General features: G+C 35.0%; 1 protein-coding gene across 1 annotated transcript in view; it reads right to left on the reverse strand.

Moving 5' to 3' along the window:
• LOC116851674 (dual oxidase) overlaps positions 1-16,561 on the reverse strand; it is a 143,335-nt gene that overhangs the window by 97,060 nt on the left and 29,714 nt on the right. Inside the window, exon 3 of the mRNA XM_032831328.1 lies at positions 1,364-1,447. Coding sequence (XP_032687219.1) covers positions 1,364-1,447 — 84 coding nt within the window. The remainder of the gene's footprint in view (positions 1-1,363; positions 1,448-16,561) is intronic.

Consider the following 16,561-nt stretch of genomic DNA (forward strand, 5'->3'; position numbering starts at 1 on the left):
GGTCATTATCTTACTCCCCGCTTGAAACCATACAACTTTGCTATTAGACATTTTCTCCAAAATGCATTCTAACTGAAGATATTAGGGGGGTCCAATACTTTTCGATGACCCTGTATATATACACAGGGTGTTAGTTAAATATGTTACCATACTTAACAGAGCGATTCTTTGGTTTATTTCAAGTATAAAAGTTCATATAAATATGTGTCTTAAACGGCTTAGTTTCCGAAATACAGGTAAATGTTCGCAAATGTTTGACGAAACGGTAAATTGCGTTGGAGATATCTTCCTGCATAAATATGTCTTATTTCATGTGAGTTACCATTCGCACGATCGTAAACAAAATGACAAATTCTAAGTCAAAGTCATAAAATCAAAAAAAGACTTCAGTTCTGATGTTACTGCGGGTCAGTTAGCTTGTGCATAACTTTTCGAGCCAAATTGTTTCAGTCCATCAAAATCAGTCTCATTAAACCTAAATTTACAAATTTTGAAATGGTAGATATGCACTTTGCCTATGGTCTTGCAAATGGTAACTCACGTGAGGCAAGGCGCATTTATGCAGAAAGATATCCCTAACTACCTAATTTACCATGTCGTAAAACATTTGCGAATATTTACCGCTATCTTCAAGAAAAGGGTTCTTTTGTAAGGAACACTGTTGATCTTCGAAAGCCTGTGACAGTTAAAACACCAGTACTAGAGGAAGCTTTTCTAAACGAAACAGATTATTACTACACGTTTAAATTTTTTTATTTCGGAAACTAAGCCGTTTAGGATATATGTTTATATGAACTTTTTTACTCTTAAAATAAACCAAAGAATCGCTCTGTTGAGTATGGCAACATACTTAACTAACACCCAATATATATATATATATATATATATATATATATATATATATATATATATATCATATATAATTTTTATATAATTTTTATATAATAATTTTTTCCTGGGTTTCTATAATATTTCTTTTATTATTTTGCAATTTATTGATAATAAATTAATAAATTTCTTATAACTAAAACTATCCGATTATATAAATAACTAATTTTTATAAAACTAGTAATTATAAATCAAACTAAACAATATAATTTTTCTCTTACGTTATTAAGTTTCAAAAGCTAAACAAAAAACAAATGTTTTATGTACCTAATGTCGTGGCACTACAGTGCTTTAATAAAAGTAAAGTTATATAAAAGATTTTAATATTTTTAAATAAGTAAATTTCTCGAATTATTAATTTATCAATAATTCAAAAGAATAGTACAACACAAATAAATATTCAAAAATTTAAATTACTATATTTTACTTAAATTACGTAAATTACGTAAATTACTGTATAGCGTTAAATACTTGCCAATTGATCCCCAATCAGGATGAGCCAAATTGTTATAAAATCCATCGTACCTCTGTTTGATATTCGCATAACTATGACCCGCTCCTAAAACAAGTCTGTTTTGTACTGGTGAAGTTTTGTACAAGTAATTGTCTTCGTCAAAACACAAATTCCGTAAGGTCTAACGATGAGCCATTTTAATCAGTATGGACCATTATCTCGCAAACTAAATGAAATATCAAAAATGTTTTAAATGCACGCACACACATATACACACGTATACAAAAGAGATGTAAATCTAACCAGCCAACCTCCATGTAGTACATCTTGAATAATGCTAATGTTGGTACTGTAACTTTTAAGTTTTATTACTAAAAAAGTATTTAATGAATAAATATGTTATTATAGTGTATTGGAAAGCTCTCGAAATAAGTTACAAGAATATACAATAAAAAATAGGAGGTTCCATTTAAAAAATTAACGTGACCTTGAAATAACCTTGACAATGGCCGCCAAGGTCAAAGTCAAAAGTCACTTTCAGAAGCTTTACAACTTCCTTTCGAACTTTACAACTTTTGTCTGAAACATTTTTTGATATTACGAGATAATTGCCCGTACTGATTACAGTGGTCCATCCTGTAGGGAGCGTTCCGATTGAGCACGGTACGATTGGACACAACCATCCGATGAAAAGAATTATCTAGTGAATTACTAGGTTGAACCAATCATTACAATCTGTGTCCAATCGTATCGTGGTCAATCGGGTCCCACCCCATCCTGTATACAGGGTGTACCATTTTAATCGATAACCTCAAAAATCTCTTGAAAAGTGCATTTTAGAGAAAAATGTTTCAAATAAAAGTTTTGGGACTTCGAAGGGGACATAAGATGATATCATTAATTTGACCTCGAGTGGCGTCGTCAAGATCAGGACAAAGTTACTTTGAATTTTTTAAATGGAACCCTCTATTTTTCATTACATATTCATATAGCATATCTCGAGAGCTTTCCAAAACACTATAATAAAATATTTTTTTATTAAGTATCTTTCGAGTTGAAAACCTTCAAAGTTACAACATTATTGCCATTAGCATTGGTACCCAAGGTGTTTGACCGATGGCTAGAACATTTGAATGTTGTTTAGAGCCATGACCTTGACAACATTTGTCAAGGTCAAGGCAATTGGAGGCTGTTCCTAATATTTTCATTTCTTGATACCTGTGGATTTAAAAAACCAGTACCGAGAACAGTTAGTGACGTGGCTTTATTAGGACCAGATTTTCGACGTATTCGTTTGAGAGTGCCCTGTTGTGCCTTTTCACATAGTCTTTTAATTACCGTCCTATTAGAATGACGTCTATCCGGAAATGTTTCGGCATAAATCCTTTCAGCTGTCGTATAATTATTTTTGGCCTCATCTAAAATTCTGATCATATCCACGATTTCGTTAGGTGGGTAATCAGCCATAATTATAGGATAATAGAAAAACTTGTGAAAACACTGAAATTATTGAATTCGCCACGAGTCTCCGTCCTGTGGTTGGATTAGCAACAATGCGGACAAGTGACGCTAGCAAGAGAATGACACGAGCTATGATTATTAAAGAAATTTATTAATGGAATTTCACACGTGTGCTTCTTTGTGGCCCTAACGAAACATTGTGACCTTCATATGATCCTTTATAGTCAACCGGACTCCACATGTTACCCCATGATTTTAAAATATTATTTTTGTTTTCACTGTAAAATTTGAAAAAATGAAAATATTAGAAATAGCCTCCAATTGCCTTGACCTTGACAAATGTTGTCAAGGTCATGGTCCTGCACAACATTCAAAAGGTTTTAGCGGACGGTCGAACACCTTGGGTACCAATGCTAATGGCAATAATATTGTAACTTTGAAGCCTTTTAACTCGAAAGATACTTAATGAAAAAATATTTTATTGTAATGTTTTGGAAAACTCTCGAGATATACTATAAGAATATGTAATGAAAAATGTGGGTTCCACTTAAAAAATTCAAAATGATCTTGTCCTGACTTTGACGACGCTACTGGAGGTCAAACCAATGATATCATCTTATGATACCCCCCTTAAAATCCCAAAACTTTTATCTAAAACATTTTTCCCTAAAATGCACTGTTCAAGAGATATTTGAGATGATCGATTAAAATGGGACACCCTATATAATTGATTAAATCATATAATAGTATTCAGGCGTCAAATATATCTTAATGTCTAATGTCCATTTATTTACTAGGAATTCTTACGATTTTCAATCTTACGCATTCATGTAAGATTAAATATTATTAGGTGTACAACTTTGCTTCCGCCGTTTTTTTTTCCGAAATTCGAGGCTTTATTGTAAAAAACTGGTTACACATTTATGATTCAAAGTATTGTCCATCGCTGACCACTACTTTCTCCCATCTTTCAGGCAGCGTACGAATGCCGCGTCGAAAAAACTGGTCATCTTTTGAGGCGATCCACGAATCGATCCAATTTTTTACTTCTTCATAAGACCGGAAGTGCTGGTCAGCTAAGCCGTGTGCCATTGATCGAAACAAGTGATAGTCAGAGGGAGCAACGTCTAGAGAATACGGCGGGTGGGGTTGGACTTCCCATTTCAACGTTTCCAAGTATGTCTTGACCACTTTTGCAACATGGGGTCGAGCATGCTGCAAAATCACTTTATCGTGTCTCTCGTTGTATTGCGGCCGTTTGTCTTTCAATGCTCGGCTCAAACGCATCAATTGCGTTCGATACCGATCGCCTGTGATTGTTTCAGTCGGTTTTAACAGTTCTTCTTGATTTTGACACGAGTCTTGATCAAGTAATGCCTCCAATTTTGCATCTTCGAAAACCTCCTCTTTTCTACCGTTATGTCGGTCTTCGATGTCAAAATCACCGTTCTTGAAGCGTTGAAACCATTCACGACACGTTCTTTCACTAATAGCGGCCTCACTATAAGTATTTGAGAGCATTCGATGAGTCTCAGCCGTATATTTCTTCATATTGAAGCAGAAAATTAAAACCTCCCGCAAATGACGAGAATTTGGCTCGTAAACTGACATTTTTAATCGAGAATAACTTTATGATGCAGACACAAATCGACTATGGGGTTATGTTGACAGATGCCCAAGTTTATTGTATGATGTCTATGATCTATTTATTTCGACCACCACTTACTGCTAAAGCCATCTATAGGAAAACGGCGGAAGCAAAGTTGTACACCTAATATATAATCCTTGTTATATATAAATCTAATTATAACTTTATAGTTATATATATATATTCAGTACTCCTCATTTCTTCTATAAATTAATTGACGCATCTAAATATCTCATTAACAAATAAGCGCAAACTTAAAGGGTTTCCTTAGTATGAATAGGCTTAAAGTAGTGTTATTTTTAGAAATTTTTAAAATAAAAACGACAAAATCAATTGATATAACACTTTTCGTATATATTATACTTTATTTAAAGTATATATCAAAGTTTTTTCAAGATATATGTATAAATATATGCATAAACAGTGTATATGTATATATAAATAGTGTGTCAGCCTAGAAAATAACTTTGTAGACTGTACCCACGATTGTAGCCGTTGTAGTTATCTAGAACAAAAAAACAAAAGATTCTTAATCTGCATATATGTAGCTATTATTTGATCTAAAATTATAAAAAATATTGAAAATTTTTAAAATTATAACGTTTTTATTATCTTTTTCTTTATTTTTGGAAAAAATTGTATATTTTTTTGGGTGTCAAATTTTTTTATTTTCGCATAAAAAAGTTTAGGTCAAACGAAAACTATACATCTATTATATATATCCTCAAAACATCAAGTAGATGCGATCATTTGTTCCCGAGTTATCGTGGTCACCAGTTTACAAAATGCTATTTTGAAAAAAACGCGTTTAAGATTTTACGTATATATTTTTAGTATATAATTTAAAATTCTCCTTATAGCTAATCAGCTATTCCAGGGTCGTACAGAAAATCTTCCTTTTCTTCATAAAACTCGTATAGAGTGACCTGAGTTTTTCTACTGGCTAGCCTTCTTGGTCGCCTCGTGATGTTTACGCTCGGCGATCCGCAATCGTTTATCGTCTCGCTTGTCGGCGAATTGCTTGACTACTGGGACAATGTCGACTTCCATCGTCTAAAAAACTTTTAGAACTGCGTAATAGCCTTCAATGAATATGTCGACGGCCAAATAATTGGCAATTTCAATTTTTTTCAAGCCGCAATGTAAAAGTTTTGGAGCAAAGTGCTACAGCAAACCATTGTAGCTTTCGTTATCATTCTGCGTGTTGCTGCCCAAATAACGTTCTAATAAATCATCTTTAAATAAATCCTCATAAACCTTAATCATTTTCTAAACAGTTTCGATGAGCGGCGGAGCGTGAGTGAAATTCTTTACTGTTCCCGCAGCCTCCGCTCGATACCATGCACTCGACAACCTTTCTCTGACCTTGGCGACGTAACCGAAGGTTAAACTGATAAGGGGAGTAAATAAATATTTTCAAGCCCTATAACTTTTGTCTCCAACACTTTATCTTTATAACTATATTTCTCGAGGTATTTGGCTGAGCCGGAACTTTTTGGACATCCTGTACATATGTTGAATACCTCTAGATAGTTGATTCGAGATTCTGTGACTCAATATAACAAGAAAAAAAATAACACAAAAAAAAGTAAGAGTAAACGTAAAAAAAATTACGTCCGGGAACTCTTACGATTTCAAGTTTATTGAAATTATTATTATTATTATTATTATTGTTATTATTATTTATTATTTTTCCCATTTTTCTTAATTTCCCACGTTTCCCTCACTTGTGCCTTAATTTTATTTTAATGGTCCCTAATTTTAATGGTCATTTTCGAATTCTACGATTCAAAATACATAAATAATATGTGACATTTTCTCGTTTAATCGAATAACTGTTTTCACACCACCAACTTTGCATTACGTCCTTTATTTTTCTCTATTAATTGAAGTTATGGTAATTATGCAGTTTAATTATGCAACTCCGATTACCTTCTCCTTAAGATATATTATACAAGTCATTTTCTTGAATAATCTCTAAAAGGTTTTAGCTGTTTATTAAAAAGTTATTAGTTTATTAAAAAGTAAGAGAAAAATTTCATAAATTAAACATAATTTTTGCACACAGTATATGTATAAAAATATTGCAAACAGTACATATATATAAAGTGTAGTAAAAAGAAATCCATTATTTTTCCAATAGATGGCTTTAGTAATGTGTATCTCGCGTTGTATAAGTGCGATCGGTTTACGCTAGATGGTGTTAGAAAGATAAGATTTCGTACTAAAAAAACTTCTCAGACAGTTTTGTAATTGTTTGACTCAGTATTGTTTGAGCGCGCGTCAAAGATGGACACCAGCAAAGAGAAAATACGCCATATTTTACAGTTTTTCTTCGATAAAGGCGAAAACGTAAGCCAGGCGGCTGAAAATGTGAATAGTGTTTATGGTCCTGATACTGTAACAGCCAATCACGCGCAATTTTGGTTTCGTCGATTCCGTTCCGGTAATTTTGATGTCAAAGATGCACCACGCTCTGGAAGGCCAATTGTCGAAAATGTCGATAAAATAATGGAAATCGTCGAGTCCGACCGTCATGTAAGCACTGTTTCGATTGCCCAGGAGCTAAACATTGCACAAAAAACCGTTTGGAACCACTTGAATAAGGCTGGATACAAAAAGAAGCTCGATGTATGGGTGCCACACGAGTTAACGCAAAAAAACCTCATGGACCGAATTTCCATCTGCGAATCGCTGCTGAATCGCAACAAAATCGACCCATTTCTGCAGCGGATGGTGACTGGTGATGAAAAGTGGGTCACTTACGACAACGTCAAGCGAAAACGGTCGTGGTCGAAACGCGGTGAGCCGGTGCAAACGGTGGCCAAGCCAGAATTGACGGTCAAGAAGGCTTTGCTGTGTATTTGGTGGGATTGGCAGGGAATCATCCACTATGAGCTACTCCCTTACGGCCAAACTCTTAATTCGGACCTATACTGTAAACCATTGGACCGTCTGAAGGAATCAATCACCCAGAAGCGGCCAGCTTTGGCCAATAGGAGAGGAATTGTGTTCCATCAGGACAACGCCAGGCCACACACATCGATAGTGACTCGCCAGAAGCTCCGGGAGCTTGGTTGGGAGGTTCTTATGCATCCACCTTATAGTCCGGACCTGGCACCAAGTGATTACCACCTGTTCCTGTCTATGGCGAATGATTTTGCTGGTGAAAAATTCGCCTCAAGAGAAGCTTGTGAAAATCGACTGTCCCAGTTTTTTGCCAATAGGGACAAGGGTTTCTATAAGAGAGGCATAATGGAATTACCTTCAAAATGGTAACAAGTTATCGAACAAAACGGTGCATATTTTACCTAGATCATTCTAACTATGTTAAATAAAGCCTTCAATTTCATGCAAAAATAATGGATTTCTTTTTACTACACCTTATACGTGGGGGAGGGGGTCCGTTCCTCCTCCTGCACATCCTCCCCTACAAAAACTTACCTTAACTTAATCTAATCTACTTATTGAAATATAATCAACTGTACATGTATATGGATTATTTTTAACTTATTTTTACCATTTTTATACATAATTTATTAATCAAAAACAATATAAGAATACAAATGCAGGTATTGTTTGCGATATTTCAATATATATTAAGTGCAAAAAGTATCGCAAGCAGTATTTGCATTTATATTTTTATATTGTTTTTTTGGTAATTATTTATTTTAGGGGAAGCATCTTAGATGACCTTGACATCACCTTCACATAATGATGTGAATTTTATGTCGTTTATCCTTCAAGTTAACCAAATAATGACGTCTTTTTGACGGTCCTTAGTTATAGACCAATGATGTCATTTTTTACATAAAATGACGCAACAATGACGTATGACACTAGTTTAAAAAAATATATCTTGCAGAAACGATTGCAACTAGTAAGCTTATGTTGATTTTAAATGAAATTTAGTTTTTTTATTGGATTTCTGATTATTTTCACACCTGAAAATTTATTCAGTACTAGTCGGACGCGAACTCAGAGCTCACACACCTTCAGGTTTCTAAGTTTACCATCTTGGCTACTGCGCTATTTCTTCAACTGATACTGAAGTGTTTTTTATTATCCCCATATGCAGCCGAAGCACTAATTATATTAGGTGCGCAACTAAGTTCCCGCTGTTTGTCAATAGATGGCTCCAGCAGTAAGTGCTGGTCGATTTTGACATATCCAAAACGTCATGAACCAAGCTTGGACATATGGTAAACAAACCGCTTTGACACGTTAGTGATTTTGTTTTGGCGTCATATACTTTTGGTTGTGTGAAAATGTCTGATTTTATGCCAAATAATTGTCATTTGCGGGAAGTGTTGATTTTCTTATTTCATTCGAAGAAAATGGCGGCTGAAGCGCATCGAGAGCTCCAAAAAGTTTACGGAGATGCTGCTCTAAGTGAAACAACGTGCTGTGATTGGTTTCGTCGCTTCAAAGACGGTGATTTCGATGTTGACGACCGTCCGCGTGAAGGAAGGCCAAAAACCTTCGAAGACGCTGAATTGGAGGCATTGCTCGATGAGGATCCGTGCCAAACGCAAGAACAGCTTGCTTCAGCATTAGGAGTTACCCGCCAAGCCATTTCCAAGCGATTGCATGCGTTGGGAATGATTCAAAAGCAAGGAACTTGGGTTCCTTATGATTTGAAGCCAAGGGACGTTGAGCGTCGTTTTTTCGCCTGTGAACAACTGCTCCAGCGGCAAAAAAGGAAGGGTTTTCTTCATCGCATCGTGACGGGTGATGAAAAATGGATTCATTACAGCAACCCAAAGAAAAGAAAGTCATGGGGACTGCCCGGTCATGCTTCTACGTCGTCGGCTCGGCCGAATATTCACGCTGCGAAGGTTATGCTGTGTATTTGGTGGGACCAGGTCGGTGTTATTTATTATGAGCTGTTGAAACCGAACGAAACCATCACTGGGGAACGGTATCGAATTCAATTGATGCGATTGAGCCGAGCACTGCGCGAAAAACGGCCACAATACGAGCAGAGGCACGAAAAAGTGATTCTACTGCATGACAACGCTCGGCCTCATGTTGCCAAACCCGTTAAAACCTACTTGGAAACGCTCAAATGGGAAGTCCTACCCCACCCGCCATATTCCCCAGATATTGCGCCGTCCGATTATTACTTGTTCCGTTCGATGGCACATAGTCTGGCTGATCAGCAGTTCCGCTCATATGAAGACATCAAAAAATGGCTTGATTCGTGGATAGCCTCACAAGACGAACGCTTTTACCGTAACGGTATTCGAGCTCTGCCAGAAAGATGGGAAAAAGTTGTAGCTAGCGATGGGCAATACTTTGAATGATTCATTTGTAACCATTTTTTCACAATAAAGTTGCATTTTCATAAAAAAAAACAGCAAGAACTTAGTTGCGCACCTAATAATTTTCTTATAATATTATTTAGTACACCACAACCACAAAAATAAACTATTTATAGTTATAATTATTTCATATAATAAAAGAGAAGTTAGAAATACAAGCATAAAATATTTATGTAAAATATGTTTACCTAGGTGTTGACATTACAATTTAAAAAATATTTAAAGAAACATTTTTAAAACGTTAAAAATAATAGGATAAGTTCTCTTTTTTTCATTAAAAAGACTTTTTTCAATGTTTTTTAATGTTTGGAAAAATGTTTTAATTTTTAATATTTAATAAATGTTTATTTTAACATTTAAAAAATATTTTTTATATGTTAAATGTTAACATTTAGAAAGACGTTCTTTAAATGTTAAAATAAACATTTATTAAATATTAAAAATACAAAACATTTTTCCAAACGTGAAAAAACATATTTTAATGAAGAAAGAGAACTTATCCCATTATTTTTAACGTTTTAAAAATATCTTTTCAAATGTTTTTTAAATGTTTTTTTTAAATATTGTTTGTTCATTGAGTAACAAAAATAACCAGTAAATAAGTAAAAAAATATTATATTATATTTGTAATATTTTTTTAATATTGCTATAATATTGTTAAAGTAATATTTCAAATTAATTCCTTATAGCATAAAATCTTGAAGGGATATCTTGGGAACTTGTGTGGACATTTAGAAGTCCTCGAGATATTTTTAGGATATTCTGATGACTCATGCGGACATTTAGCAATCCTCTGGATATCTTTCGAACATCTTTTAAATCTTATGCTATGTGGGATGCCACTGCAATGTCTTTGCAGTGCAACATTGCATTGCAATATACAATGTTGCAACGTTATTATTATATGAAAATATATCTATAAGAATAGTGAACTTATCTTTTTATTCGAAAAAGGAATTCGTCTATAACATGATAAATTAAACGTTATCATAACGTCATTTTGCAAAGTCATTTTGACGTCTTAAAACATAACGTTCAATACACATCCTTAAAGGACAAATGACGTTACTAACCAATGGTAACATATTGACGTCAAAATAACGACAGCTTGCTGCCTGGGGACGTTCCTTACACGTCCCTTGGATAAAGTTTGTTGATGATTGTCTTTCTTCTAATGAACATAATTTCTTACTTTACATATAAATAATAATAAAATAATGTTAATATATATGTATTAATAAAAGAAATCAATACATTTTATCAATAATGATTAACGTGGTTTGGAGTTAAAATAGAACATTCTGCAGATGTTATGAGAATGTCTGATATAATTTATGGCAAATAAATATGTCCTCAGGTAATCCTATGAATTACGTTTCAGTTTGGATCAAACTGAGACCATTCTGATCAAATTAGGATATCTTACGAAGATCTATTGCTATGTGGGTTAATATATGTTTAAGACAGAAGACAGATACAATCGTGATTTTAACATATATTATTATTAAAGTCATCGTTGTAAATATATAAGTATAAATACATATAAATATAAACATAAAAGTACCGCTGCTTAAGAGACTTTGCATGTTTATCTTAAGCCATGTATTTTTCAGTTGTCAGGTTATTGAACAAAACTAGTGTTTATTGAAAATAGTTACAATTTCTATGTTATTTTATGAGTTTTTTATATAACGCACAATTATAAAGAGTTAATTAAATTTCTTGCACAGAGGCGAGTTATTTGTGATCAAATGGTGTGTTCTCGGTGCAATAAAGCTGCATACTTAAATTTAATATTTTGTTGCACGTTTTATTTTAATTCATATAATTTTGTGAAACTTGTTACTCGAGAATTTTTGGAGTTGCTAAGTACGAATCCGCTGTCAAAAATACAAAATTCAAAATGGCGAATCCAATATGGCAGACGGAATTTTCAAAGTCAACCGGAACCGCTTGAAAATTGTCACTCGGGGAGTTTTTGGCGTCGCTGATTACGAACCCGATGTCAAAAATACAAGATTCAAAATAGCGGATTCAATATGAACCGAAAATTGAAAATTTTTCAAAATTTCTACAAAATTTAATGTGGGTTTTGTGAGTGATTATGAATCCGTTATCATTCTCGCTCTTAGCGTAACCCAGAACTAACGATGTGGACGTGGCGAGCATCTAGTTCCATTTAAAATTTTTTTTTAACTTTTACATATCAATTATAATACTAGAAGAATGAAAGAAAGAGAGAGAGGAAGATGCGGCGGATAATTGTTAGATTGAACGAACTTACCTGTGAAGTTCGATCCTAATTATGCCTTTTGTCTCGTCCGGATGGAAACACTATGTAGTCGCGCCCCGCGCCCTCCTAGACAACAGAATTCCAAGAAACGCTCCGCGGGAATGAAAAAGCGCGCATCAAATGGCGCTACCTCCGCGATGCAGCGCTGCCCGCGTTTCCATACGCTGCGCGCGCCTCTCTTCCTCATAAGTTCAAAGAAAAGGCTAATCGCTACATGGGGACGGGAGGGGGAAAGTAAAAATGGGTGGGCGTCCATCCGGACGAGACAAAAGGCATAATTAGAATCGAACTTCACAGGTAAGTTCGTTCGATCGAACAATTATGTCTAGTTGTCTCGTCCGGGTGGAAACACTATGTAGCTGTTCAAATCTAGCGATTTGCCGCCGAGTATAATCTCATATAAGTGTGGTAACACATAGTCAGTAACGGGTTATACAAGTTACAAATATATAAAATAATTAAAGCGCCAATTTCCGCCTAAAAAACCAAACATAAAGCTAATATCGCGGTTTGTACGTCTCTCTTTTTTTTTTTTTTAACATTGCTCGTGGACAAACTGATAAACACAAACAGAAACTACGCCAAGAGGATCGCATTACAAAAATCCTCCTGGTTTACAATAGGCCTATTACAAAAATTAGCAAAACGCGGGATTTACCAGACCAATCCGCCGCATGTTTAATCAGGTCGAATGAGATCCCCTTTTTTGCAGCTTGTGATGTTGAGGTGTGACGAGTACTACGAGTTGAGAATATAGAAGTATCTATTCCGCACTCTTGAAGACTCTGACGGATCCAACGACTCACAGTCTGAGATGTAACAGCCTTATGCGGCTTATTAAAAGCGATAAATAAGGGATCGCAGTCGAATGAGCGTAAGTCTTTAGTCTTTCGTATATAGACTTCCATTAAATGAACGATACAAAGATTCTCGCGACCATTAAAACGAGAAAAACAAAAAAGCGGTTGGGCTCGTCCTGGGACTGATGTTTTAATGCGATCTGGTACGCGTATAATCAACTTCTCATTTATAAAAGTCTGGGAAATTCTGAGCGAAGCGAGAGTTTGAGCCCGCTGACCCGTCGCGAGCACGAGAAGCAACACAAGTTTTTTTAATAAGAACGTTCAGGGTACATGAGTCATATGGATAGATAGAGGCTAGCTTGGCGATTACAGGAGCCGGATCCCAAACGTAGTCATACCTCGGCCGAGACGGTTTGAGTACTGACACACCCCTGCAAAAGCACTTGACTGACAGATGTTGACCGATCTCGTTTACGGAGATTAACGAAATTGCCGATCTCATAGTATTTAAGCTTGAATAAGAAGAACAAAACTTTAATTCTCGGGTTAGAAACTCCAGCGTCTGAAAGACCGAAGGAGAATAAGAAGATAAATGATAGTCCTGACAAAATTCCCACCAGAGACGAAGAGGACGAGAGTATTGTTTAAGAGTTGAGTCCGACAACAAAGCTAGCATTGCCGGTATCGCTGCTGTAGGAGCTGAACGGGTTTTAAAAGCTTCCCCGATAATCTCCCGACAACCAGGGAAAGGCTCTCCCACGCTGGATGGTAATCCCTGAAATGAGATGAGAGCAGTGAATGGCTGGGAGAAAAAATGATCGGCTCCGATATCAAAAGACGTCTAAATAACGGGAACCATGCCTGTGAAGGCCATAAAGGAACCACTAAGATTCCGATTGCCCCTTCATCCACTATCTTTCTCAAAACGCGAGGCAATAAGATAAATGGAGGGAAGGCATAAAAATTTAAATTCTCCCAAGAAAGAGTAAACGCATCTACGGCTATTGACCCCGGGTCTGGAAACCAGGAAACATATGCTTCACATTTATTGTTAAGAGAGGACGCAAACAGATCGACCTCAAAGGGACCATAGTATCTAGCTATTCGCTGGAAAACTCTGTCAGATAGAGACCATTCAGTATCGGGATCCGCGATTCGAGACTCAGCATCAGCTATCGAATTCTTTATAGAGGCTATATACGAAGCAGAGATGAAAATATTTCGTTCTTCGCACCAGCGTCAAATTTGTCTGGAAATCTCAGAGAGATGAGGATACTGAATAGAACTATATTTATTGATGTAGGCTAGAGCAGTTGTATTGTCAATACGGAGTAGGATGTCACAATCTTTAAGGTCCGCCGCGAAACAGCGTAAGGCGTTAAAGGCTGCCTTGAGTTCTAACGAATTAATGTGAAGAATCTTATCTTCTGCAGCCCACCAACCGCGCGTACGCGAGCCGCCACACTAAGCTCCCCAATCGACTAGCGAAGCATCTGAAAAAATTTCACGAGTAAACCAACCAGAACGAATTCGATTAGTTTGCGCGGGATTTGAGAAGATGTTGATCCACCATTTAAAGTCTGTTAGAAAATGTGAAGGAATATCCATCCTAGAAGAATAGTCTCCGTTATGTTTAGAAAGCGATAAAAACTTTTCTCGTTCGAATTTTTTGGTATAGAAAAGTCCGTATTGTACGGCTGGGCATACTGAAACGAGTGATCCAATAAAGTTAGCGAATTCTCTTATAGAGCAGCAAGATTTGCGAGCTAAGTTTGTCGTTACTCGTAATAACTTCTTTCGACGTTGAGACGGGATTGAAACGTATTGCTCATTAGAATTGAAGACAAACCCTAAAAATTTGCAGATGCTCGACGGTTCTAAGTGAGATTTTAAATAATTTATTTTAAAACCGAGCGAAAAAAGCGGCGCCTACGAGAAGCCCTTTTACTCTCTGAGTGTCTCGAGGGGCTCTTCTTCCTCTCCTTATGTTTTGGCATCTTAGACGCGAAAACACACTATCAAATAAAGATAATAATAACAAGAAAGGAACACAAGTTGACTACGCTGACGAACAGAACACAATGAGGAAGAGAGGCGCGCGCAGCGCACGGGAACGCGGGCAGCGCTGCATCGCGGAGGTAGCGCCATTTGACGCGCGCTTTTTCATTCCCGCGCTTTTTCATTTCCCGCTTCTTTGAATTCTGTTGTTTAGGAGGGCGCGACTACATAGTGTTTCCATCCGGACGAGACAACTAGACATAATTTGTCCGCACTCTTCTAGCTCCTCACTCCGGCCGACCGCTTCACGGACACGGCCGTTCGCTTGTGTGCATAACCCCCCACATGCTACTCCCTGCTGCCGATTGTTTAAAAACTTACAGCTCTGACTGACTATTTTAATATATCGAAACTGTTCCCACAGATCTACTTTCATTTTGTTACAATACAATCATTAATGGCGTCTACTTATCGACGTGTGATTTTGCTGACACACACATTCATTATTACTATAAACATTTATATACTAATCCAATTCGAGCATATTCATCTTTTTCATAAAATTTGAAGAATCTGTGCTACTAGCGAAGACAGTAGCACAGTGTAATCAAATATGGAAGAAAATGAATTTGTAGATATCCGTAGTAATTGTGATTCACTGGATGTTTTATGTGATATAGATAGTGAAACAATCACATTTAACGACGAAGATGTTGACTCAAGAGTTTTAGATACAGAACTTATTAATTATCAACCAATAAATCATGGTAATAGTGATAATACAATGAACAATATACCTTTCCCTTATAGAAATATCATACTAGAATCATTTATTCATTTTCAGTATTAAAAGTATAGTGATTAGTAATTCAAATACTTAGCTCTTAGTGCTCAAGAATTTCAGTGTATAGTGTTACAAATTCTATCTTATGATTGATTTTAATACTTAAATATTGATATGTAATACTTCGTTCAGTGATAAAATACTTACGCAGAACATTGTCAATACTTAAATACTAATATGTAATACTTCGCTAAGTAGTGAAATACTTACGCAAAGCACTGTCAAGATTTAAAGTATTAATCCAGACAACACACAATATTTATGATAAATATTTATAAATATTTATTTTGAATTATTTTTAAAAAATATTATATAAATATTTTGTAAATATTTTTTTATATACATAAAGAGAGAGAGAGAGAGAGAGGAAAAAGTATGACAATTTTTATTAAAAATATTATTAAAAGTCTAAATATCTAAATATTTTATACAATATTTATAGTAAACAAGAAATAAATATTTATAGTAATATTTTGTAAATATTTCTATAAATATTATACATGAAAAAAATTAATTTAATTATTTATAATTATTAAATTAATGAAGAAATGAGAAAATCGAAATTTAAATTTGTAATGTACACTAAAAAAAAATTCTTTAAATGAAAGTAATATATTTTGTTAAATATAATTTTTTAACTTAAAAAAATATTTGTTAGATTTTAGAAAATATGTAATAAATATGAATTTCTATTAATATGTAATAAATATGAAGTAATATTTTTTTTTAATTTGTAAAACCCTTATAGAAATATCATACTAAGAATCATTGATTAATTACTTATTTTCAGTATTAAAAGTACAGTATTTAATAATATTCTGTGATTCAAATACAGCTTTTAGTACTCA

This window comes from Odontomachus brunneus, unplaced genomic scaffold (assembly GCF_010583005.1).
Source record: "Odontomachus brunneus isolate Ranch 3 - 2012 unplaced genomic scaffold, Obru_v1 Obru_scaffold_187, whole genome shotgun sequence".
Lineage (NCBI taxonomy): Eukaryota > Metazoa > Arthropoda > Insecta > Hymenoptera > Formicidae > Odontomachus > Odontomachus brunneus.